General features: G+C 46.9%; 3 protein-coding genes across 12 annotated transcripts; 1 reads left to right on the top strand and 2 right to left on the bottom strand.

The window, feature by feature from the left end:
* Positions 1–2: 2 nt before the first annotated feature.
* LOC6581655 (60S ribosomal protein L14) lies at positions 3–1,680 on the bottom strand. Its single transcript, XM_002007343.2, has 5 exons — positions 1,672–1,680; positions 1,307–1,420; positions 922–1,023; positions 484–678; positions 3–284 (listed from the first exon to the last, which is right to left on the bottom strand). Exons 1-5 carry the CDS (start codon positions 1,678–1,680, stop codon positions 96–98), a joined length of 609 nt encoding a protein of 202 aa, XP_002007379.2. The 3' UTR covers positions 3–95.
* On the top strand, positions 1,663–3,056 carry LOC6581654 (negative elongation factor E). The gene is made up of 4 exons (XM_002007342.4): positions 1,663–1,860; positions 1,925–2,445; positions 2,508–2,674; positions 2,736–3,056. The coding sequence occupies exons 1-4, from the start codon at positions 1,780–1,782 to the stop codon at positions 2,810–2,812; spliced, it is 846 nt and encodes a 281-aa protein (XP_002007378.1). The 5' UTR covers positions 1,663–1,779; the 3' UTR covers positions 2,813–3,056.
* Positions 2,892–26,351, bottom strand: LOC6581652. 10 transcript variants are annotated; one of them, XM_015161963.3, is made up of 9 exons: positions 26,242–26,351; positions 23,804–23,947; positions 21,363–21,491; positions 16,255–17,288; positions 14,676–16,186; positions 7,960–9,934; positions 7,110–7,345; positions 6,778–7,026; positions 3,033–6,386 (listed from the first exon to the last, which is right to left on the bottom strand). In XM_015161963.3, the coding sequence occupies exons 1-9, from the start codon at positions 26,291–26,293 to the stop codon at positions 3,746–3,748; spliced, it is 7,971 nt and encodes a 2,656-aa protein (XP_015017449.1). In that variant the 5' UTR covers positions 26,294–26,351; the 3' UTR covers positions 3,033–3,745. The 10 variants fall into 10 exon arrangements, 8 of the variants coding, with proteins under 8 accessions (XP_015017452.1, XP_015017449.1, XP_002007376.2 ...); XM_002007340.4 differs by lacking the exon at positions 26,242–26,351 and adding an exon at positions 24,493–24,777; XM_044009845.1 differs by lacking the exons at positions 21,363–21,491; positions 23,804–23,947 and having other exon boundaries at positions 26,242–26,308.
* Between the last annotated feature and the right edge of the window lie 246 nt (positions 26,352–26,597).

Below are 26,597 nucleotides of genomic sequence, written 5' to 3'. Positions count from 1 at the left end.
TCTTCGTGTTTTTCCTAAAAATAACACTTCTTTTATTTGCTCCTTTGAGTTGGATGTTCATCAAGCAGTTACTTTCATTAAATTTATTTTCCATTTTATTTCTTGGCCTTGGGCTTGGCCTTCTCGGCGCGCAGACGCTCACGACGATCCTTCTTCAGGATGCGTGGTGTACCATCGGACTTGGTGCGCTTCTTCAATGTGTTGAAGGCAATGGTCAGCAACTTGTTGCGCTGACGCTTGGCATAGCGCAGCTTGAAACGGTCAAAGTCGTTTAATTGCGAGCGCTGCAATAGAATAAATGATACCAGAATTAGTATTCCGAAACGTAAGCAACTTGTAAAGTTAATCAATTTTAAGCTGGTTTCAGTTTAAAATAAAAGCTAGCTTCATGTATGTATCAGCCGGCAATTCCTATCAAGAACATTCAATTATCATCATGTGCAGCACACAGAGAGCGAAAGTTCAGCTCTGTATTTCCCTCACCTTGCAGATGTTTTGTGCCTTAATGGACCAGGCGCTGGTTTTCCATTGTGCCTTCAGGTCGCTGTCCACCCAGGCTTTGCGCACAATGCTTGTGGGCGCGGTGTATGGGAACTTGATGCGGTACTTGGTCAGATGCAGATTGTTCAATCTGTATTCCTGACGTGGAACACCAGTCAGAGGTCCATCAACCAAAACCTGTAAGAAATAAATAAATTAGTTCAACTGCAATACAATTATTGAGCAGCAACAATTGTGTGTGTATTGTATTTGGCGGTTGGCGGACAGTTTTTGCTTTCAGTTAAGTAACTTAGCTTCATTTATGTGTCAGTTGGCACTTCCTATCAAGAAGACAAATTATCATCATTTGCGAATGACTGCTGCCTCAAGCGAACACACATTTATTGTTGCTGCTATTCCCGCACAGGTGGATCCACTTACTCTGTTTTGATCAATGACGTCGACAATGGCAACCAGGCGACCCTTCAGGGGACCTGCGGAGGCCTTGGCGATGCGACCAGTTTGTACGAATCTCTCGAAAGGCTGCAAGCACACAACAAAAAAAACTTATATTAGTAAAAATCCTTTTCAATTTGCGGGGTGTAGTATGGACTGCGCGTTGGCTGCTAGCTGAACCGTTCTGGGCACCACGTGAAATATTTTCATTGCATTTAATACAATCACAGAATTATTTGTTTGGCGATTTTTCGTTAGCAGTAGCTCAACGCGGTTTTCCCAAGAATTTCTTAATTCAGTAAGCGCACTTTAAACCTTTTTATTTTCACATTTTCAATCCAAATGAGGAAAATACTTTGTTGGATCTTACCATGACGCTAACCGGAAAGAAAGAGAAGGAACGTAACAATTTTGACAGCTCGGCATCAACATGGCGAAATGTGTGCACCAATACAGGGTTGCAATTGGAGTGTGCGTTACAGCACTGTTATTATTATTGCCAGTTCCAAAATGAGTTGATTGCAGATATATCACAAAAATTTTGGATTTAAATAATTTCTAAATTACTTGAGAATAGATAAAATATTTGCACTATTTTTATTATTATTATTTTAATAAATTTATTATTAATTCAGTTATTTATTTATCATAATATCGCAATAGATGTTTCCATCAAGAAATATTTTAAACGATCTGGCAACGCTAGTACGTTACCAGAAGTATCTATTTAATCACATTTGGCATGATCTGGTACTTTCAGTAAGAGTGTTTATACTTTTGTGTGTTATTAAAATATTGTTGAGGAAAAATACAAGACACTTAAAAACGTAACAAAATACCAAAATGGTTTACATACACTTTCCAAATAATCTAACAGAGGAGGAGCAGATGCTCCAAGCCAAATATCAAAAACTGAAGAAAAAGGTAGACACTCTGGCCAAGTGGCGTCTTGAAGTGAATTCCTTATAAGTAATTCTTATTGTTATAGAAAAAAGCTTTACAAGCTCACAAAGCGCCCAAGCAGGAGCCAGAGAGCGCTCTTACATTGAAACGGCCTACAGATGCGCGTGATGCGAGGGAAGTGGCTCGTAAGCTGATCAAAAGCGGTGCCATTCCCGCCATACAAAAGCAGCAAACAAAGCAGGACCAAACCTCATTTAAGCGGCCAAAGGGCCAGGAGCGTGCCAAACGTTCCACCTCAGAGACGACCGTGGCTGCGTATCAACCTTTCTCATCGACACAGAACGATGTGGCACAGGAGACCATTATCAGTGAAATTATAAAAGAGGAGCCACGCCGTCAGAATTTGTACCAACACTTTGCCACGGAACGCGATCGTGAGGAACGTGGACTGACAGAGAAAGTGACGCTAGATGCTACGCAGCCAGAGAAGCCTCGCGCTGGCAATACGATATTCGTCTCGGGCAACAAAGTTACTGAAGAGTTTCTTAAGAAAACGTTCAACGATTATGGCACCATCGTCAATGTATCTATGGAGATTGAGAAGAGGTGCGTGTTGAGCTGTTCATAATGGTGAACTCATATATATTAATAATCTATGTGATTTGCAGTCGCGGATTTGTTTCGTTTGCTAAGCCGGAATCCGCAGATCGCGCCATAGCCGAAATGCACGGCAAGAACGTGAATGGAATTGTTCTGCAGGTGCAACTAGCTCGCCGCCAGCCGCAAATTGAGCCCATCAATGATGCTTCATCTTCAGCAGTTTGGTCTTCTATAGGTAAGCGGCTTTAATTTAAGTTGTGCAAGTATCGTTATCTAATTTCCTCTTTCGCTTGCAGCTGCCAGCAAATCGCAAAAGGGAAGTCACAAGGATTTGCGTCAAATGGTTCAATATGATGATGATTTCTTAAAGTAAAGGATTTAGCCTAGTTTGCATATTTAATTTGTATCATAATTTCTTTCATTTCATTTCACACATTTGGTAAGTCAGTAAGTTCATTAATCATGTTTATGTAGTTTCTTGCTTTATTGAAAATACGCTTTTCTATAAGTTTATATATAAAGAACTTACATATTTTTACCCTCGCGCGGTTCAAATCAATTGCTTCTTTGTAAATAAAAGAAAAACATGCGTATATAATGATAAGTAAAACAATTCATCATTTATGTGTGCATTATACCTAACTCAGGTCTAAATAAAATGTATATATTTAAAATAAAATAAAATAAAAAAAACAACAATCGATTCTTTAAATATTGAACAATTCGAAAAATAGAAAAAATGAGTGAACAATATTTAGATATTATTAAGTTGACTTTGTCTGTTCGCCAACAAACTTGAGCCCCATTCTGGATAGCTCACCATATATCAGGTAGCTAATAAATGATTTCTATTACTTAGTTTAAGTACATATTTAATACATGATCTTTAGTTATTGTTGTTGTTGCTGTTGTTGTTTTGGGAGTATTGTAGAAAAACATGATATTGTTCTTGTATTTCGGTTAGTATGAGATATATGTTCTATATAAGTCAGTGTGTTTGTTACTGAACTGGGATTGATTCACTGATTGACTGATTGTTGTTGTTCGATTGATAAGTTGTTAAGCTGCGACTAGAGTAGCACAGGCATCGCCTCTCACTTTGCATCCTTCCTAAAGTATTTATTTTGTTAGTATGTAGTATATATCATTAATGTTAAGGCCTTTGGTTTCGAGCGTTCGGCTTGTGCCCGACGCTTTCTAAATTCGTTTCATGCTCCAAAATGCAAAGAAAAATTGCCCAAGTATCATTTGGTATACAAAATATCCAAGCCACAAAATGTCCAAAATCTGGGGAGCTCTTTAGGTTTCACGTTTGCCTACCCTCGTTGCTCGGCGGATTGAAGTAGTCCCAATGGTGTGTGTGCACCTGGCGACCCGTCAGCAGAAAGACGATCACAGCGAAGGTGATCAATATGAAGAGCACCATCAGCGAGGATATATTTCTGGGCTGCTGCACCGGCTCAACCTCACCGCGGACAAAGTGGGTCAGGTGGTTGATTATGTTAATCAGCTCTAGGCTGCAAACGGAAAGGAACTGTCGACCGGCCTGCGCCACTGTCTTGGGCTGATCATCATCGAACTCCTCCATTGCCTGTGTGGCGCTGCGCGTGCGCGAGCGACGCGAACGCGAACGAGAACGCGCCCTCTCGAGTTGTTCCTCCAGCTCTGAGTCGGAGTCGAATTCCTGTTGCTGTTCGTGCACATGGCGACGTCGGCATTTGTGCGGCGCCTTGCGTTCCGAGCTGCCAGGAGCAGCAGCTGCTCCTGCCTGCTCCGCTTCAGCACTGCGCTGCAAGTTATAGAAGGCCAATGGAGCCAGGGATTGCAGATACTCAACACTGGGATACACAGGTGGCGGTGGTGGCAATGGAAGCATTGCGGCTTCTGTTTGTGTCTGCTCGTCCAGATTGCTCTGGGTGGCTGCAGGCGTTGACTCATTGATCTTGCCTTGGCGTGGCGGCTTGGTGGGTGGCTCCACATCGCTAGTGGCGGGTTCACTGCTGGCTTGACGGCTCGTCTGTGTTTCGCTGGTTAGCAACGATGGACGCTGCTCCTTGACGCGCTCCACAATGTCGTCTATAAAACCGGGTGGCAGATTAATGTTCTGCACCACCAGCTGACCCGACTTGCAGGCCAGCTCATCGGCTGTGACTTGGCCGCCGTGCAGCTGGGACACCTGAATCTGTCCAGCCTGCAGCGCATGCACCCGCAGTCGCTCCACCTCCAGCTCCTGGATGTGGGTGGGCAGCTGCAGCGGAGGCGAGGCTCGCAGTGCCTGAATGGGCGTTAGCTCGCGGCTCACCTGCTCGGCAATGGTCAGTATTGAAGTAGCTGTCGGTTCGACGAATGTGGTGGATTTACGACGTGGCGGCGGCAAGGGCGTTGCCTCTGGCTCTGCTCCGGCTGCTTCTGCGGGCAGCTCTGGACTGTAGGCCGTAGCAGGTTCGGTGGGTAAAGAGGCAACAAATATGGCATCGACTTCTGCTTCAGTGGGTTCATGTGCAATGGTCTTCCTAATGGGTGCTTCTTCCACTGTAATTTGCTCCACTTGTGACGGTTCCTCTGGCTCTACCTCGGATAAAACAGGCTCTGCTTCGGATAAAGCAGGCTCAGGTTCGGATAGAGCAGGCTCAGCGTCGGATTGAGCCGGCTCCGCTTCAGATTGTACAGTTTCTACCTCGGATGGTGCCTGCTCCACTTCGGACAACACCTGCTCTGCATCAGATAGAATGCGCTCTTCCTCTGATAGCACGTGCTCCTCTTCGGATGTGGGTTGCTCCTCGGCAAGCGCCTTTGCTCTTGACTCTGCGATCTCTGCTTGTCTGTACACGGCCAGCATCTTTTCCATTTCCTCTTGCAGCTCCTTTTCGAGTGCTTCGTCCAGCTCCTGGTCTGTTGTCTCTCCCTTAGGTTGCGAGCTTTCTTCCTCGTCAAAGTGATCGGAGTACTTCTCATCATCCTCTTCATCGTACTCGCTCTCTCGTAGCGTACGCTCCACTTCATCATCCTCCAGCTTGCTGTCGTAGTCACTCTCGAGCTGCGCCTGCTGCAGTTGCTCCACAGCTGCCTCCAGGTCGGCTGAGCTGGCTGCATAGTCGCTAAGGGCGACCTCGCCACGCTCATCCTCCTCACCGGCTGTTTCCACGTCAGATTTGCTCTGCACCGAGCTATCAGACAGCAATCCCTCGCGTCTTAGCTCCTCTTCCTCGCGACGCAGTTCGTCATCCTCCAGGTCAGCAGCGCTAATGGGGCGCACAATCAGTGACGCTTGCACCGTGGCATCGCCTTCGATGCTAGGCGTGGGCACGCGTCGCTCTATGATTACAGCTGACGATGGAGTCTGTGGACGACTCAGAGACTTGGAGCGATCCGCTTGTGAAGATGCACGTGAGCGTTCCGATAAGCTGCGCTGATTAGCATCACGGAATCGTTGCAATCCCTTGGCTAGCTGCTCATCCTCGGTGAGCACTGGAGCGCCATCCACCTCATCCGGCTGCTGGGCCTCTGTGCTGCGCAGCAAATCCTCCAGTGTAGTCTTGCCACCTGTGGGGCGACGAGGCTCTATGATTTTCATATCCTCCGTAATCTCAAACTCCTCGCAAATAAAATCATCTGGCAATGGGTCCGTTTGTGTGGACACCTCCACCTCGAATTCACCCTGCTCGGTACTATCGGCCGTCGAGGAGCTAGCCACGCGCTCGCTGTCCTCGTCCAAGCCGCTGCCGCCCCTCGTTGAGCGTTTTTCGCGCGGTGGGCGTGGTGGCGGTGGCAGCGGTCGGAACTTCATTTTGTTGATGACCTCGCCGGACTGCAGATTCGAGCGTGGGGACTCGGGTCGCTGTAGTGCGCCCGGCTCCTCGTAATCATCCTCCTCCTCCACCAGTTGTGCCTGCTGTCGCTCCCGATCCCGATCCCGATCCGGCTGTGCGGATGGCAAGGTCGCGTAGCTAGGGAATAGGGTAGTATTAGAAACGCTTGGTCTCGGACTCGGGTGGAAGCAAGCGGCAAACGAAACAGAAGGATTAGGCAAATAAAAGCTGGGCAAACTCGTGTGAGTGCGTTTTTGTTGTGTTTCATGTTTAGGTTTTATTTGTAAGTATGTGTGTGTGTATGTGTGTGTGTGTGTGTGTGTGTGTCTACAAGGTATAGTATAGTATTAATTAGCAGTATTTCTGGGTCTTAGCTTATGGCGCTTAAGCCTAATTGCTTAACAACGAAAACAAAACTTAACAAAAATGCATTCGAGACAATTTTTTAAAAAGGTCGCAAAAAGTCACAAATCAAATCAAGATTTAAATAATATTTCAATGCAAGCGTCGCAGCAGCAGCTGTTCTTACTTTGACTTGAGCAGCAGGCCGGTGGTCATCTCCTCCAGACTTGCAGCCGATCTGCGACGCGGCGGCAGTGGCGAATCCTCGCTAGGTATATACTGCTGCGGCGGCGGCGGGCGGGCCGGAGGCGGGGAGCCACGCGAACCGCGTATGCTGGGCAGGGTGGCGAAACGCTCACCGGGCGAACGTGTGAACTTCTTGCGACGCGCCGGGGGCGTCGGCTTTGGCACGGGCTCCTTGCGCACCACCGCATAGCTAGATGGAGGAGGGAAAGCAGAGAGCGCACACCTAAGCAACAATTTGGCCAGCGGAGACCTAATGCGACCCCCGTTACTCACCCATCGCTCTCCAGCATGTCGATGACGAACTTCTCCTCGCTCTCAATTCTGGGCGCTGCATCCTTGCTGAGCAGCTCCGGCTTGGTGTGCACATCCAGGATCAGCGATTCGGCGCCACGCGAGGTGCGCTCATCCTCGGAGCGCTGGGTGCGGGCCGAGGTGCCGTCCGTAAAGGTGTCGGGCGTGGCTAACGGTATGTGATGCTGATATTCGTGCTCAGTGCGATAAACAATTACCTGACAAACGACACAGATGCAACTCGATATAGTATACGTATGTATATAGGGAGACGGTGCTTTGCTAAATACCAAATTTAAATTTATTGGCATCGATCCATTCCACTGACAGAACATATATTATAACAATGTGCAATAGAATGCTGTACATCGTAGTACCTCAATTTAGTAGCTACTACAATGCAAAATTCTTGAATTTTAACAGAATACATTCTAGATAGCGCTAGCACTATGGGACTGCCCTATATTATATAGCTGTCTTGGGAATTATTTGTCGAAAATTAAAAATTTAATATGAATTCTATCATATGATTGGATCTAGATATGTTTAAACGCCTGACTAATACTCTGTACATATATAAATAGTAGTACTACTATATTGAAATACCTAGTTGAATCAGCTCTAGATACGTTCATACGTCAGACTTCCTCATATATACATACTAAAGAACAAATCTATCAATATAGATCAGATTTAGATATGTTTACACAAAGGAAACAATCTATAAAGTTGTTATCTGAAATAGGTTACTACCTTATATATAAGTACTAAAGAAACCATTTATTAAGTTATTATCTTTATATTTAATAGTAGTTTCTCATTTTGTACTCACATCTTCGTGTGGCTGCAAAAAGGTGTTCGATACTGATCTACCACCAAAGCCATTGATGAACGAGTCCGCGTCCTTCTCCACAGATGCGTCGTCGCGTGTGCGTTTCTTTTGCCGTCTGGGTGCCTGTGGGCGGTTCTGTTGGGTGCTGGGCTGCTCCTGGGCAGCGTAGTTGAGATTGTTGAGGGCCTGCTCCGATTCCGTTGGCTGCTCGCGCATGGGCGGCCTCAGGTACTCCTCATCGTCGTCGAAGTACTGGATGCTGCTGCCGCCATCCGCCATCGGTATGTCCTGGCTGCCTTCCATGGAGTATTTGCTGCGACTGCGTGCCTTGCGCAATGGCCGCTTGGGCATGAAGTCGCTGCCGTTCTGTGACATGGACAGATCGTCGCCGTAGTCGCTGCGCTGGAACTCCTGCGAGTCCTCGAAGTCGGGGCGATAATTGCGATGCAGGCGGCGGGGCTTGGGCGGCGGCACATCGTAATCGCCGTAGTCCTCAGTCCTCGCGCGCTCCTCCTGCCGCGCGGAGCGGCCGACGTGCTGTAGGGCATTGGGCGGATCGTAGCCCTCGCGTATGGCATCGCTGATGTATTGGCGCAGCTGGATGTTGTCCTCGGAGATGCCGCGCTTGCGCAAGAAGAATTCGTCATCGTCGATCTGCTCCATGACGACCTTCTTGCCGGAGCTGGCCGTCGACTGGGCATCCTGCATCTCATGGTACTTATAGTAACTGGCCTCCGCATCCATTTCGGCCTTGCGCAGCAGCTTGTTCTTCTGTATATCCTTCTCCGTCCAGCCCTCAGCATCGTGGCTATCCTCAGAGCGCAGATCCGAGTCCTGGTGCACCATGGGTCGGCGCTTGAACTCCCTGGTGCGCTGGCTGGAGATTTCGTGTATGGCGCGATTCTCCTCATCGAACTCGGCAAACTGTTTGCTGTCCGTCACGCCGCCAAGGATGCCCATTTCGGTCTGTGGCTGCGCCTCGCTGGCCGTATCGCCCTCCAAGTCCTCCTTCATGCGCCGCTCCAGCGAGGACTCCCTGTCAAAGCTCTCCAATTCGCTGCCATAGCGTCTGTAGCGCGAGCCTTCGCTGTCATTGTAGCTCACATCGGAGAACTTGTCCGCCCAACGGGAGCGCACTGGGCCTGGTCCACGGTCGCCCTGCGGCGAGCTCGTGGAGGTCTGCGACGGCTGAGTCTCGGTGCTGGGTATGACGCTGACACTGAGGCGGTCTGTGCCCAGCGAGGATTCCATGGGCGGCGGCGTCTCCTCGACGGGCTTCTTCTTGCGGAAGGCGCGTGGATAGGTGCCAAAGTTGAACTCGAACTTCTTCTTTGCAGGCGCCGGCGCCGCATCAGCCGTGGTGGCTGGCGACTCCGTGGACTCGGTGGGCAACTCGGACTCGTTCTCTTTGAAGCTCTTGCTGCGTCGCAGCTTCAGTGTGGAGAATTTCTCGGGCAGCTTAAATTTGGACATGTCGGGCTTTTTGAACTTGGTGAACTCCGGCCGCTTGATGTCCCTCAGCTTGGACATGTCGGGTCGCTTAATTTCGGGCATTTTGATTTTCGAGAACTCGGGCGCAAATCGTCGGCGCTCCTTGGCCTTGGGACTGCCCGAGACGGGCTTCGGCTTGGGCTGCGTGCGCAGCTTGGTGCGCAGCTTGCCCGCCTGATTCCGGAGGCCATCCTGCATCTTGCGTGTGCGATCTTGGGCGGATGCCATGAAACTCTTCTTGCGATTCTCCGGCTGCAGTGGCAGCTCCTCCAAAGCGCTCGAATCCACTTGGCTGGTGTGTATCTCGTAGTCCGTGCGAGACTCGGTGCGTGGCGTGGTTCCAGCTGAACTCAGTTCAATGTCAACATCCATGGGTATCTGGAGGCTGCTGCTGTTAGGGGCGGGGGCGGGCGCCGGCTCAGCTGCTGCCGCGGCTTCAATCTCCCGCGCCGGCGACACACCCACGGGCTCGTATTCATGATCACTGCAAGAGGAGAGAAAGGGGGAAGAGATGGAACACATTATTAAGCATTCTACATAGGGATGACAATCGACATAAAGATGTTGCTCTGTTTGTGATTTGCTGCAAGCGAAGATTAGTTAAGCCGTCACCCTGTTCTCATTGCTTTGGTTTTTGGAATTTCTGGGTGGCTGTGTGTGTCTGGAGGGGTTTTCGGGTTGTCGGGTTTTGGTCTATGCCGACGGTGGGGTAGCTGTTGCTTACCGAGAGAAATAGGTCCGGTCGAGGAAGTCGATGTGATCTTTTTGCTTTTGGGTTAGGGGCGAATCGGACTCAAATTCCGCTAGACGCGATCTACGCTCATCAAAATTGAAACTAACCGTCTTTGTCATGCGAGCCGGCGACCCATACAGCTGCTCATGGGAGCCGGCTAATCGGCCACGGTGATCTTGTGACTGTGTGCGTGGCTCCCTAACAGAAAGCTTGCTGCTCCGCAGGCCAAGGCGCTGCTCGGACGGCCGATATACCTGGCTGCCACTGCCCGTAATGTGAATGGGCACGGATATGAGCGGGCGACTGCCAGTCGATGGATCCTTGCTGACCGAGTGCCGAAACTCCGACTCACTCTGCGACCAACTCATGCCAGGCATCTCAATCTCGCTGGAGTAGAGATTCCGATTGCCGGCCATGAAGCTGACGCCCCCAATGCTGCTTAGAGTACCCCGCGGCACAGACGAGACGACAACCGGGGCAAATGCCTCGCTGATGTCCACCGAGGCCCGCTCCGAGGCGGCAAAGTCCTCCCGGCTGCTGTACATGGTCTGGGCATGGGGAGGTGGCACCAGTGGCTTTGGCGGATGCGAGCTGTACTGGTCCATCTCATCGACCTTCAGCGAGAAGGTCTCTGTCACTCGCACGGATAGCGGCTCGGCGTCCTGGCGCTTTAACACGTTCGACGTGCTGCTGACTATCGACATGGGCTGGGGCTTGCTCTTGGCGAACACAGAGGTCAGCCTGCTGGGCGAGGGCGACTTCTCCCGTGTGATCGACTGGGACTTGTCCACGAACGGCGAGGGTGAGCGTGAGCGCTGTGGAGTGGGCGACCTCTGTTGCTGCTCCTGTCCCTTGGAGCTGAACATGGACTTGAAGCGCGAGGCATAGGAACTCTTTACTTCCGGTGAGGCCGCCTGCACGTTGATGGCACCTGCAATCGTAGCAGGAGCAGAGCTGGACATGGGCTGCCACTTGGAGGCTCGCTCCGGCGAGAGCTGGCGTTCGGGCGTGTGTTGGCGCTTCAGCTGTGAGGCAGCAGCTGGCGTCGCAGTTGGCTGTGCAGGAGGACTGCTGGGTCGACTCGAGGGCAACTGCAGCGTGTCCATCAGAGGCGGAGCTGCAGCAGAGGTCGTTGGCGGGGGCTGCGGCGACTTTGGCCGCCTGGATGGCCTGGGACTGCGGCTGCGATGCTCGACGGCCTTCAGCTCCTCATCCCGCACGAGCGCATCAATGTCCACAACGGGTACTTCGTTCACAATCTCAATTTGGGTCAACTCATCCACCTGCAAGGGCTTGACGCTCAGCTCGCTGGCAATGGACGGCGGACGCCTGGTCTGCGTCTGTATGTTGTCTCTGATATTCACGAGGTTGTGCTCCTGGGCAATCTGCTCCAGCTCCGCCACAGTTTCGGCCAGCGGATCGATGGGCGTGACTGTGGGCTTGTATGGACTTTCCTGATGCCTCAAGTCTGATTCCAGCAAAAACGTGGGACGCACTGAATCGCAGCCGAAGCGAGAAACATCAATGGGTCGATTCTGTGGCAGCGTTGCGTCTGGCGACTGGTTCTCCTTGTTTTCAGCGCTGGGACGCATGTAATCCGGAGACAAGGGCGGCTTGGCATTGCGAAAGTCGCGGGCTCCTGGCGCTGGCGAGGATTGGTGTGATGAAAATTGGGGTGGGCTGTCTGACATGCCCGGACTGGGCGTGGCGGCAATCAGATTCAACTGCGGCGGCTGCAGCGAGCCCGGCACGATGCTGGCCTGAAACAGATCCGCATTGGAGGTACGACGACTGGCGCTGGCCGAGCGCTGACCTCCATGTCCTGCACGACCCATGGAAGTGGGTATATTAATGTCCGCACAGTAGAGGTCCGTCTTGGAGTTGCCCACCGAAATGCGACGCAGGGAGGTGCCACTGCGCATGGACACGGTGTCGCCGAAGCGTCCAACGCTGCCCGAGGAAAATCCGCCCACTGACAGCTGGCGCCGTCGGCCCGCCATCAGAGCGCCGTGAGTGCCCGGCATATCCGGTTCCGTGGCATCCAAGATGCTGCGCACGACCAGGCCACGCGAACGAGCCGTTTGCTCCAGCTCCGGATAGCGTTCCATGAAGCTCAGATCCACCGAGGGCGCCACATCCGCATGGCTAATCACCTCAAAGCTGTGCATGGACAAGTCGTCCGGCTGCACGTGATAGTGGTCATCGCTGTGGTGGCCCTGCCTGGAACCAGGTCGCGAATCCACGGGATTCACGCGCTCCGGCAGCAGCGAATCACACTGAAAGAACTGACAGGCACAACGCACATCCAACGAGGCGCCGCTAGCGCTCTCCACGCGCGACACAAAATGCTTCTTCTCAGCGGGCAGAGCGCCCACCGAGGCGGAGCGCCTCGAACTGAGCATCGTTCAGCCGACGAGCTGCTGACCCGAGGAGTGATGTGACGATGTTGAGATGAACGGCTGAACAGCTGTCGCTGCAGCTTTGCCTATTTACTTGGCCCTGGTCCGTAATCCGCTAGATGTAGCTATTGTTGTTGTTGTTGTTGCTGTTGTTGTTATTTTCGCTTTTGTTCGTCTTAGTTTCGTTGTCGTTTTGTGGTTCGTGGTCGTTGTCTATTTTTAAGCATCACCAAAGCAGCCGCCGTCGTCGCCGTCGTCGCCGCCTTTGGACATTGAATTTATAATTTTCTTTAAATTTTCTGCTTTTACAGCTATTTTTGCACTATTGAAAATGTAATGGCGAAACGAGCTTTTTCTAGTCTTCAAGCCCTATTCGAACTGGGCGCTTCCAGCACAGATGTCTTTTGTATGTTATATAGTTCAGATTCTTCGTGATCTAGATTTTCTTTCTATCTTTTCTCTTTTTCTTTCTTTTCTTGCACTGCGGCCCGTTCGAGGCGAGCGTCTACATCGTTGCGATTTTCGGCCAGGACTGAGAGCTTTTCACATTTTACGCGACACAAAAAATTTTTACGAAAATTTTCGTTTTTGAATATGTTGTTCTTTAAAATTAGCAAAAAGCACACACACACACACACAGTCACATATACATGCTTGGGGCGACAAATACATTGCCAATGGGCAGCATGAATTGAATTTGTAGTTGTCTTTAATTTCCTCGTTTAAAATCCCCATTTCAACTGCGACGTCCACTGCGACTGCGACTGCGACTGCGATGCCGACGCCGACTGCGCTGCTTGTTCATAATTGGGATGTGGCCGAGCAGCAGGAGTAACAATTTGTTGGCCTGCACTTAGTGGTTCTATTTTGAGCAATGCGCCGCTGCCGCCTGCCGGAAATCTTCTTGTCATTCGTTGACCTTTAAGGCGTTTGAATTATTCGTGTTTTAATGTAAGTTCATGTCACAGCATCGTTCATTCAAATAGAATCATGTGCAAGTAAATATATAGTTAAGGAGTATAGAAATTTAAAATTTACTGGTTCCGATTGGTGTTGCGAACTATTTCCAGAATTAGCTTAGCAATTCACGAAGCCAATCATATAATAATTTTTGTTATAAGTCCAAATATTTGGATGAACTAGTTCCACCTTTTCCACACATATTTGATGTATCTTTATCTAATTCCAGCAAGTTAAACAATGAACATTTACAAACATATAGGTTCATATACAGTAATAAAATGAACTTAGTTCATATATTCCATTGACACTCATGCTGTAGATTATTGTTAGATTTAAGGCGAACTTATTTCATACCAATAACATGCTTGTTTTCTGTGAACTAGTTCCACAAGCAGCTCACCAATGCAGTTAACCTATATTTCTTATTATTTTAACTAGTAGCACAGTCCATGAACTAATTAAGTTCATATGAACTAGTTTCAATACCTTTGAACTAGTTCCATAAATGAACAATGCAGTATAAACACAATTTTTGATCCTTTAGCTAGTTTCACACTTTACCATTCATTAGTTCGTCTTAACGTTTATTTGTTCAATTGAACCAGTTGCTGTTCACCAATGATTTTTGAGATTTACCAACACCAGTTTCGAATCGAGGGGGACAACACGGACGCTTACAAATTTCCTCTTGCTTATCGCAGTTCTTACCTTGGGTCTATATCATGTTAAGAGTTAAGAGCCGTCTCCAAAGTGCTACCCCTTACCAATACTTCTTGGTTGCTCCACTGCTGCTGCAGCAGCAGCAGAGCGTCCAAGTGTTGGTTAGCTTCAATCGCCAGGTTCTGTGAGTGGGCGTGGGCGTGCGAGTGGGCGTGTAGGTTGAGGTGTTGTCTGTGTGGTTGTTGTCGGTGTAGTGGTAATCGCGATAGTAGGGCTTGTGTTGCTTGTACCGGAGACTGTGCAGACGACGTCGCAGGCCGTCGCCATCGACACCCGGCACGAGGGTTAGTAACAATTTCATAAGCAAGTCAATTGGGTTAGAGTTTCTGCAAGACGGCGTTGTGTTGTGCTCCGTGTTAGTATTGTGCAAAGAATACTATATAGAGATAAGGCCCCAACCCCGCACTTACCTATCGCTCTTCAGTTTGGCCGCTGTTGTGGCCGCCTCCAGCACATCCTCGGGCAGCTCGATGTCCTCGCGATGCGGCTCGGCCTCATCCTCGACGTGGGAGAAGGTCACCTTCTTGTCGGATGGCGCCGGCGAGGCCTCCTTCTTCAATGCGGGTCGCAGCTCGGTAATCTCGGATGGCTCGTCGCTCTCCTCGACAACGGGCGACAGCTGTGCGAGACGCGCACGGTCTTCATCCGAGGACGTGGAGTCTATGGACGAGAGTGGCGCCAGGAGACCCACAGATTTCTCGGCAGCAGCCACGGCCACCTGATCCTCCTCGCTGCTGCCCATGCGATCGAGGGGCACAGGCTTGGCTGCCTCGATGTCATCTACAGTGAGATTATCTTGACGTATTAGCGACTTCTTCAGTGCATCGAGCTCCACGATGGGCTGCTCCAGCGGCAGCTGCGACTCCGCGTGGCCAATCTCCTCGTAAACATGGTCACGACGCAGCCGTGGTGTTTTCTTGGGCGGCGTCTCCACTTCCGCCTCCGCCTCTACCTTCGCCTCCGCCTCGATGGGCTCCTCGACAGCCTCTGGTGTTGACTCGCTGACTTCCTGGGCGGGCGTTTCAGTCTTGGTCTGCTCCACGGGCAGCTGAATGATCTCGTCCGGCTGTGGCACGCTGGCTGCTGCACTGGTGCTGGGCAGCTCATCCTGCTGCTCCTCCTCTTTGGTGCGCTTCCTGCAGGGCGATTCGTCGTACTCCACCAGCTCGAGCACATCATCGGAGTCCTGCTTCTCTATAAAGTGCGGTATCTCGCCGCGGGTCGACTTTGGTGAGGCTTTCAGCTTCATAATCTTCTGCTGCTCACCCAGGACGATTTTCTCGTCCTTCTTGAGCGTAATGCGCTTGATGTTCAGGCGCTTCTTTTGGCGCTCCGCCAAGCTCTTGAGCTTCTTCATAATGTCGAAGCTCTTCTTTGGCTTCTGCTGCTGCTTCTTGGGCGGCTTGTCTGTATTCGGAACTAACGATCCTGGCGGCGGCGCTAGTTCGTGCAGACTGCCCTGTCTACTAGGATTTGCCGAGCTGCCGGGCAGCGACTGAGCGTCGGCCTGAGTGCGTCCGCTGCGCCTGCGCTTGATGATGTCACGTATTTGCGCTAGGCGATTCGTTTTCCTTGGCCTCGCGTGGCCTCCAACGGCGAGCACCGAGTCGGAGACACAGGAGATGCACTCGCTGAGCGTGTCCTCGTTGTGGGAGCGGCGCTCTGAGTCGTCGGAATCTTCGGACTCCTCGCTGCTGTCGTCGTCGTCTGTGTTGTCCAGGACCTCGTCCTCGGACAGATCCTGTATGTAGCGCTCGGTTTCTTTGACCAACACCTGCTCGTCGTAGCGCACCTTCTTCAGCGACTTGGGTGATTCGGACTTGAAGCGCAGCTCCTGCGACTTGCGCAGCAGCAAAACAATCTCCGGCTCCTCGTCGGGTCCCAGGGGACGCTTGTACAGATGTGTCCAAGGATAGCCGCCCTGCAAACGGACATTTGATGATATATATAATGATGATGTTTATGGGGTTTAGGGTGTTCCTGACTTACCCGCTCTCTGGCCCTTCGGAGATCCTCCCAGCGATAGGTCTGCAGCGGCACCGGCGGCTTGTCTAGGCTGCTCTGCAGCAGATACTTCTTCAGCGACTGGTAATACTCTCGCTTGCAGTCGGCGGACAGACGCTTGGCCTCCGCATCCGTGTGAGTATCCAGGCGATCCTGTTCGAATTGTGGCAGTGAGTCGATGAACTCCTTGCGTTGCTGTTCCTCTGCCTCCGATTTGGGTGTTGGCACTTCGACAAGCTTCAGCTCGTTGGCAGCGATTTTCGTTGAGTTATCTTCAGCTCGCGCTTGCTCCAAGGCAATCTTTGGCTGCACCTTGGTCTTGAGTATGCTGGTCAGCTCATTCAGTTGGGCGTCCACCTGCTGTGAAAGCGAATTCACTGCGGTTAGCTCTGACTTGAGCTGCTCTTCCTGCTCCGCCTTGGCCTGTGCTACATCTTTGCTGAAGCTCTCAATTAGCTCGCGCTCAATGTCATTCACCAGCTGCTCGGCAGTCTGACGCACTGCCTCCGATGCTTCCGTTGCTGCAGCTGCTGCAGTTGCTGTTGCCGTTGCCGTCTCGTCTACCTCGGCAATTTGATGCGACGGTGCGAGAGTCTCTATTGGCTGCTTTGTCTTGGCGCCCGCTGGCTCCACCTCAATGGCATGCGAGACTCCGTCAGCCTCGACCTTGGATGTGCCCGTCTGCAGCTCCTGCTCGATGGGCGGCAGCTCCTTGATGCCAATGCCGCTCTGCTCTGCTCTGTTCACGTCCTCAATGAGATGAGATTCAAAGTCCAGCAAATGCGAGCCGCCCGGCGTGGTGGGCACCTGTGTGGGCTGATTCAAACCGCTGACTGGCAGTTCGTTGTTATTCTCAAGGGCTAGCTTCAGTGCCGCCTTGCTCTGTTTCTGTATAGGTGTCTCTCCCTCTTCCTCTACCTCTTCCCTTTTCGCTTGCAGCGGAGCGTCGTCGCTGATGCCGTTGATCAGCAATATGGTTGGCTGCTCACTTGGGCCAGTTCCAGCGCCAGGTAGCGACACTGCAAGAGGTGAGCGCAGAAACAGAATTAGAGATTTACTTACTTACGATGCGAATGCAAAACAGTTTCACAGGTGCTAAAAATAATATGAACAGATTTGTTTTCCTTCGAGACGACAACAACAACAATTCGCAACAATCGACAATTACATAAGACAGCGAGAGAGAGTTGTACATTGGCAGAAACAAAGACAGAGATAAAGAGAGTGAGAGATAGACGGAGACAGCGAATGAGCGTGAGATCATGAGAGACATTTGCGAGAGCCACAATGTATTTGAAAATGTTGCAATTACGAAATTCACCAAATTCCTTGCTAAAATATTTACCACAAATGGTTTTCACTTAACAATTTCGAAAATTTCGTTTGGTTTTTTATTTCGATTCGTTTTCGTTTCTCCAAAATTTTTCACACACACATAAAAAATGGTTCGAATTTGCATACAGTTAGAGTTTAATTATAGTTTATGCATAATTTTGTTCTTAATTTATTTCTTGCACTATCCTCGAATTGTTTTGCAGCGCCGCGAGCCGTGCACTGAAATTGTCCGGGGCCAACTGGCATCGAGCGCCAAGCAGCAGAGAGACGCCAACCCAACCTGGCAGCCAGCAACTGAGCTGAACAACATTTTGCTACTCTCCTCAACAATTGCTTGCTTTTAAAATACAATACTAAACAGCAAAAATTTGCTTTTGAAATTGAAATTGTTTTAGTTCTGCTTGTTTGTGTTTTTTTTTTTTTTTTTCGCTTTCGTATTTTGTATTTTGAATTTGGCCTGGCTGCCCGCTCTTTGCCTTCGCTTTGCTTTGGCGTTTGTGCTCAATTCGAATTTGGCTTTTTGTGGCCGTCTGTCGGTGCTGCGATTTGTTTTGTTTTGCTTCGATGTGTTTTTTTTTTTTTTTTCTTTTGGCCGCGTTAAAGAACTTGCTGCAGACACAAACTGGAAAATCGGCAACGAGTTCAACTCGTAAACAAATTGCTCAGTTTACTTTTTAAATAGACACACTCGGATTATGGCTAATTTAGCTGTACTCCATAAAACACCAAGAGATTTAAAGCAACTAGTTGCAGTAGAGCAGCCTCCAATTGCTGCACACTATTTGATACCTAACATATACCCTGTAATTTTAGGCAGAGATTAACTAAAAGATAAGCAACAAAATTATTTACACTAAGTGTAGCCAAAGTAAATTTATAAGAATTATAAATATTTATTTTTATAAATTTATATAAATTTTATGATATAAATTATATAACAAATTTAAAATATTTATTACTAAAATTTATATTTTTTACTTTTGGTTTTTAATATTTCTTTTTAGCAATATTTCAGTTCAACAAGGCAATTCTTTTGAATCGTAAATATATAATATTTATAGCTATTTCTATTTTTCAATTTTTACGATATATATATTGACCATTTATATGGTTTTCAAATATATCATATTTAGTTTCCTGCCAAACATATTTGGCTGACCGACTGAGCTACCCCTTTGCCAGCAATTCAAGTGCTCGGCATGCATTAAACATTTGATGTGCCTAATTTTCATTGATGAGCCGTCTGACTACATTTTATGGCTAACAGGCACAAGACTTGGCTGTTTGTTTATAATTTGCCCAAATATACATACCGTGCAGATACACATATATTAAATCCCAACTACATACACTTGTAGCTATTGGACGCATATGTTTTCAGCTGACGTCTAACGTAATTATGAAAAAATTATTATTACAGAGCCGCAAAATAAAAATGTTAAATTGTTTCGTTACGCCTTTCAGATTTTGTTGCTGTTTGTTTTGTTATTGCGCTTGCTCTCTCTATCCCTCTCTCTCTCAGTGTGTATGTATGTGTGCCACAATGACGTAGAGAGTGAGTAATTAATTTGCTTTTGCCTAGCTGATTGGCTCAATATGATCTATCCCCAGATATATTAGCAAAATATTATGCACTGCTGATGACTTGTCTGAAAATCTAAAGGAGCGCCATGATATCATCTTGAAACTGACTTAAGAGCTAAATATAAATATTTTAAATTTACAATCTTACGTTGCCCACTTAGCCAACCTCTGCTGTACTTATGTCAAAGTCTATGTCTATATACGTAGCCATATCTCATAGCTGTGTAAGTTTTCAACACAATTCGAGCGTAACTGACATGCTTGGCTTGCATGGTCGCCACACACACATGTGTACATACATACACATGCATATATGTTGACTGGTTTGGCTTTTGCTTTTTCCCATAATAAGATATCCAACTCAATTTCCCGTACATGAAAATTGACAATTTTGGTCTTTGCATGCAAGTTCAAGGGCTCTTTGAACTGGACGTTGAACGTGGCGTATACTTAACACGTGCGTTTAATAGCGCCAAGCTGAAGCTTGAGCTAAATATAGGCGCACACTCGCAGTCGCACTTCAATTACACACGAATACAATGCATAAAAACAAAACTAAAATAGAAACGCTACACAATTACAGTTTGTCCACTTATTTGATTAATTCGCCGTACGCTGAACTTTTTCGCATTGCATAACAAAGCACGCGAATCGATGGCAAGCCGAGCCGGGCCGGACCGGTCCGGTCCGGGCCATGCCGGGCAACCTCTACTCACCGTAATAGCCAGCCACGCTTAGAAAGACGTAAACCATAATCAAGTTAAATAAATAAATAATTGTAAATTAAAATGTTAAAAACAAAACTAAATAAAATATAACAAAAAAGTTGGAAATAATAAAATCGAGAGGCGCCTCCCGAGCTTCACATGTTCGACGTCTAATCGCGCTTGGAATACTACGCAAAGCAAAGCAAAACAACGACAATGATTGCGACGGCGACAGCGACGGCGACTTTTCACGTTTGACGTTGTCATTAACGTAGACGAGTTGCTCTCACTGAAGAGCGTATGTGCAACCCCTTTCCCTCCACACACACACACACACACACACACAATGGTAAAGCATGCCAAGCTGAACGAAATTTGCATTGCGGATCAAAGCAATAGCCAAGGTCGCCCTTAGCTAGCTTTCATTCTCTCGCTAAATATGTGCTCAGAATCATTTAAGCAGCAAGACTTCCAAACAGCGGATGCCCAATATTAATTACATATAATTTATATGCCATAGCCAGCAGTTGTTGCCAGAAGTCAACAATTTTCGTCTGGCATACATTGCGTATGCGTTATGCTGCGAGCCAGCGAATTGTTGTTTGAAAATAAATCTGTGACACAGATTGCAAGTGCCCGACTGCAATTGCTGTGTGTGTGTGTTTCTGTATGTTTCTGTGTCTCTCTTAGACACCCTAATTATTGTAATTATTATTGTTCATTTTACTTTGGGCTCAAATCAATTTGAAGTGCATTTTAATAAATGCTTTGGGGTTCAGCTTTGGCATGATTACCCAAAGTGCATATTTGAGTAAACAATGACCTTGACTGGACTGGTTGGCATTTTAAATTTATATGCCTATAAATATAGTTCAGGGCAAGCACACACACACACAGTCACACACTCACGCACACACTTAAATAAATTTCCTTTACGTCATATTTGACGATTGCCTCCAAAACAAAAGAGCAACACGCGACGACAATTGACAGACGACAACGACAAAACACACACACACACACACATACAGAGAGAGAAACTAGACGTGGGAGCAGAGAACACAAGACAAAATAGAATCAAAAATCAAACAAGCACACAAAAAAAAAAAAATAAAGGAAATATACAAAAACATATACAGATATATATAACGTATACGCTCCGTATGCCGCACATATGTAGATGAGAATTACGCTGAAGACTGGCAAAAACTCAAGACAAAAACACACGCTGAATGTGTATAAATAAATGATATGTGTACACAAATATATATCTAGCTAGATACATATATATGCAGGTATTGGAACGGATATTCAACTATATATAATGCATTCAATGACAAGACACCGATAAAAATGTTTTCTTTATGTTCTCGTTGATGGTTTGGTTTGGTTGGCTGAAAGTCTGAGCTTCATGAATGAAAACGTCCACAGAACGGAAATGGGCCAAAAGTTAAGGTAGTGCATTACCAAATACAGGTGCCATGCAAACCAGAAATCGCGTCAAAGCGGTGCCGGTGCACGCAGTGCGATTTACTGTTGTTGTTGCAGATGCTGCTGCTGCTGCTGCTACAGATGTTGCTGCTGCTGCTGTGTTGCCTGCAATTAGGTCAATGCTTGTGATTAGAATTTTGGCCTGAACTCATGTGATGCTGTTGCTAATTGCAAATCAATCAAATTTCCATTAGACGTAGTTGAACTGCTGTTGCCTGGCATCTCGGCCAAGTTGTGCCATGGAGACGCTGACTCATTCGAGCTTCAGTGCGAGAGTATGCTAATCAGCGAAGAGCATGATTGATTAGTAGCATTGCGTTGGTTCGTTCATTTTAGCACATTTTGTTAGCGCTGAATTAGCTTCGGCACATAAGTAATAAGATATGTGAATTTCAAACAGAAGACGCAGCGGAGACATATGTAGATATATAGTACATATATGTATATCTATGACTTGATAATGAAGTTTCACCTGCAAACTCTTCACATACACACATATATGATAGATGTATTTATCATTTGTGTTGCCTAGCTTAAAGCATTTTGAACCCTGTCACATAGTTTTGCGCGACATTCCCGCTGTCATAAATACCCCAAAAATATTGCGCAATCATAAAATTTTAATTGTACTCCCAGACAAGCCTTATCGCCGCAAGACAAAGCCATTCGGCTGATAAGATAAGGCTGAAACTGATCATATGCCTGGCTGCTAATGGGCTGGTCTACGTGCTGTACTCCCACTGTGCAGCCTGAACTTGGACTGGACTGGACTCGTAAATGAAGTCATGCAATAGAATAGAACTCAGATATATAATATATATACTCATATTGTATGTATGCAAACAGCTGACTTCTTATCTCTTTGCTTCAAGTGGCAATCAGCATGAATCTGCGCCATTCAAGTGCCTAAATTGAAATGGGAAATGCTTTGTTATCAGTGCAGCGAGCTTGTGGCATCTGCCACTTGCTTCTGGGGCAGCTGCATTTCACTTTCGTTTAGCTAATGCCCAGCCATATACAATACATATATCACAGCGGCTGCCGCAGCCTCTGCCTCTGCCTCTGCCTCTGCTTCTGCTTCTTCTGTTTCCTCTTCTTTTGCTTTTCTCTGGCTCATTTGCATTTTGATTGATGTAACGGCAAATAGTGAGAAAAACCCGTTTGTTAGTTCACACAGCGTGAAACACGCCCCTGGGTGCAGAGCAGCTGCCAGCAGCTCAAACGAAACCTGAAAGCCAAATCGTATGCATGCTCTAAAGATAACTCTAAAATATGGGCGCTATAATGAGAAATTATTAGGGCTCTAACTGTTAATACTGTGTGCAGTTGGAATAGCTGAATAGGAATGCAGTTGCTCAGGCAAGAATATTGAGTGGAGGAATGATAATCGTAAAAGGAAAGCAACGACTATAGAGTGGAAGAATGAAAGAAGTAAAATAATAGTTAGAAAATTGATTTTAATTTTTATGATACACTCAATACGTGGAAACTGTCTCTTTTACATATAGATATACATTTAACTACATTCTATACTTCCTTTTGATAATATATGTTTATATACATAGATACTCTGGGGTTCGTGGCAAATTGCAAATGATTATATATTTTACAGTATAAATAGTATTATTGACGTCATTATTGATGACTTGAGGTTTGCGATTTGAAAGGTATATTAGAATAGATTCCAGCAGATTTCATAAGTAGCCACGCCCAATGGGGCGTAGGGGTTAAAACCTCTACAGCTAGTATATGAACATTTTACAATCCTACTCTAGAGCTATATAACTATAAACTTTTACTGAGTTTACTACGTTTAACTATGGTCCGCTTATTGATAGATAGAACTGTAGACCTAGAGTCATGTCAAATAGTAGAAAATCTTTTGCTTTCTATAAATCAAGCGAAGCATTTTAGTCGGCTACGCCCGACAGTAAAAACTTTATTTGTTTTATAATCACAGATCTCTCGCTTCAGATGCTAAAACAATAAGCAACTTTGTTGCAGTCCATGTGTAAATACATACATACATATATATGTGGATGTGTTATGTGTACCCTATACAAATACTGTTTTTACTGTGGTTAAAGATGATTTACAGCTCTCGTTAGATATTGCTGAAAATATTGAAGAAGATGCGCTGCATTTGCGGCGCCAACTAGCGACTGACATATTTTGGCAGCTGTTCAAGTTGAGCACAGCTGAGCATTAGGGCGGCGACGACGACGACGACGAGGAGGAGAAGGCGTGGCAGCCACATAATAAGTAATGTGCTATATATATATAGCGATATATAGATTCAGTGGCGAGAGCAGCAAAGGCAGCATTACTCGCACCGAAGGCTGTCGCCCATGCGGCGTATACGCAACGTCTGCCAACTAATCATGTGGATTGGCCCCAAAGTCGGGCGCGCTGCCTACCTTCGTCCCACGGATGATGCTGTGTGGTGTGTGATGCTGTATTGCGCGCTTTGCGTCCTTTCTTGCTGCGTTTGCCATGGCCGTTGCCGTTGCCGTTTGATTCCATTTTGTGGCTTGATTCGGTTGACTCGATTTTTACTTCAGCTACAAAATACACACGCGCAAATTATTATATATTTATATACATATATCTTTTTATATAATTAATATATATGTTTTATAGTCCGACACACACAGACATATGCACTGAATGACGCACAGTGGCCACAAGTGACATTTGGCAAGCTAACACACACACGCACACACATACACACTCAGAGAGATAGTCATACACCCGCCGCGTTTTTTGTCGCTTTGATTACTTGGCGCAGAATATATATGTATATGTATGTATATACATCTACTTATATCTGCATATATAGATATTTATATATGTATTGAAAATTAAGATTTTCTCAAGTTATTTTTAATGCGGTGATTTAATTTTTGTCACACTCACTCACACACACATACACACAGGCAAATAAACACTTGTGGCACTTTTTACTTTCGTTTCGGCAAAGATTTTCCATTTCATAAAAAAAACTTTATGGGTTTTCGTATTTTTGTTTTTTTAACCTTTTTATGTCTAACTTGCACGAGTTTTAATATAAAATATATTTTTTTAATATTTTCTTTTCTTTACTGACTTTTTTTGGTATAGTTTTATCAGGCAATTGTTGTCGCTGCCGCGGCTGCTCGTCGTCAACTATATTTGGAAACCGGCCTTCGGCGGGGCACCCGGTGTCGTTTGCTTAAAGGTTTTTCGTTTTGTGTTGTAGCTGTTGCTGTTGTTGCTGCTGTAGAGTATTTAGAACTCGATCGAGTTGAAAATTGAATGAAAATCGCGCACGGTAAACCGTCGCGTCCATGCGTTGTCGTTAGCTATCTGCCGTCGTCGATTGTCGTCGATCGTTTGCCGTGCCGAGCGCGACTAATGGCTAAATGGCTGGCTGGCTGGCTGAGTGACTGAATGGGCGGCACACTGGCAACGAGAGCTTTTACTTTTTGGACTGTCACTCTGGCTGGGTCACACGCTCTTTGGACACACACACACCTATTGAAGAATATGTATATATGTGTGTGTTTAGCTTAGCTAGTCCGTCTATATAATTGCCTTTTATTTTGTTGTCCCAGTCGTGTGCGCAATTCGCTATTTTAGTTTTTATTTTGGAGAGCTATTGCATTTGCTTATCACATAAAGCTTACATATATATACATATACATAGACATATATAGACAGCAGACATTGTCTCTATAGCTGCTGCTTCCCTTGGCTATGTTTTCTAAAACAAAAGTTCATCAAAAGTTTTTTATACACTAGTTGCTGATTATGATGGCACTCGACAAGTTCAAGTTCTGAGCGTTGCATGTTTTGCATGTCAGACAGAGTTCAATTGCCTGCCTCATCAAATGCCCTTTGTATGCGCTCAAGTAGCAGCAGTCGGCAGTCTTCAGGCTGTAGGCAGACCAAGTTGTATATTCTTGCTGCTGCTGCTCATCAAGTTCATTCCACTTGGCATTAAGCAGCGCGCCAAGGAAACATCTCAAGAATGCAACAGCACACGGCACTGACAGTGAGATGTGATCTGTTTATAGCTAGCCGGCATTTAAGTGACTGCCCAAAGAGCACTAGCTGCCAGCCAGCCGAAGTGTTGGACTGCCAACTGGCTGGGCTTGCCGCACATAATTAAGCGCTGATTACGCATACGACCCGTAGGCCGCTCCCCCAGTCCAGCTCCAATTGCAATTTTATGTAAACTTGTGCTTGGGCCCGAAATGTCATTAAAACTAGAATTAATCGAACATTAAGTATATGGCAGCTCTATCGGTCGCTTATCATAAATCGAGTTGCGAACATTGATATTTGACCTTTGATGGGGTGCGTGTGGATGATTGTATGAGTGGGCGTTAAGGCTGTAATTACAGCGACATGGCAACAACAAATACAAAAGCGTGCTTAACAACAACAACAACAACAACAAAAAACTGGGTAACAATAGTTCCTGTCGATGGAACGTGACACACGAAAATAGTATAAAAAGTAACACACAAACACACACACATAAGTACATCTACACAGACAGAGTCATTGTAAACGAGCAGCTGTAGTGGGAGTCGTAGAGGTACCTACAATACAAACGGCTTCCAAGTCGAGTTGATTGACAGGATATAGTAGTTGTGGAGCAGCAGCTCAGAGGCATGCAATGGTTGGGGTGCGGATGGTCAGAGCGTTAATCGAAGCGCACACACACGTGCGTGCGCGGATGGGTGTATATATGTGTTCATTAAATTCCATTACACTATAACCATTTAAAGAGGCATTTATCGATTTGCCCTGCCGAATTGTATAAAAATGGTTTTATGCATATTCCATCAAATACGTATTTGAATCTCACTTATTGATTGTAAAGCACTCCAAGACGCAGCAGCTTCAATTTGCATCCACATTTAACACACAGACAGAGAGAGAGGCACTAATAACAAATATACATATATATTGATATATTTCTGGATTTGATAGCAATCAAAATCCTTTTACACCCAAGGGCACACTCCGCGCGTACGAGCGGCAACAACAAGACTGATTTGATGGGTCTGTCTGGGTATTTTACTTTTTTAATTCCCATTACAGGAGCCCGTAGCACTGTTTTTGTTTATCGCTGCGTTGCGTCCTCATTCCAATTGTTGTTGTTGTTGCTCTTGTTGATGTCGGCATTTTTCGTCGCCAGGATGCGGTCGGCGTGCGGCAAAG

This window comes from Drosophila mojavensis, unplaced genomic scaffold (genome assembly GCF_018153725.1).
Source record: "Drosophila mojavensis isolate 15081-1352.22 unplaced genomic scaffold, ASM1815372v1 contig_74, whole genome shotgun sequence".
Lineage (NCBI taxonomy): Eukaryota > Metazoa > Arthropoda > Insecta > Diptera > Drosophilidae > Drosophila > Drosophila mojavensis.
Note: the sequence above shows the minus strand (reverse complement) of the source record. Positions and strands in the feature narration are given on the sequence as shown.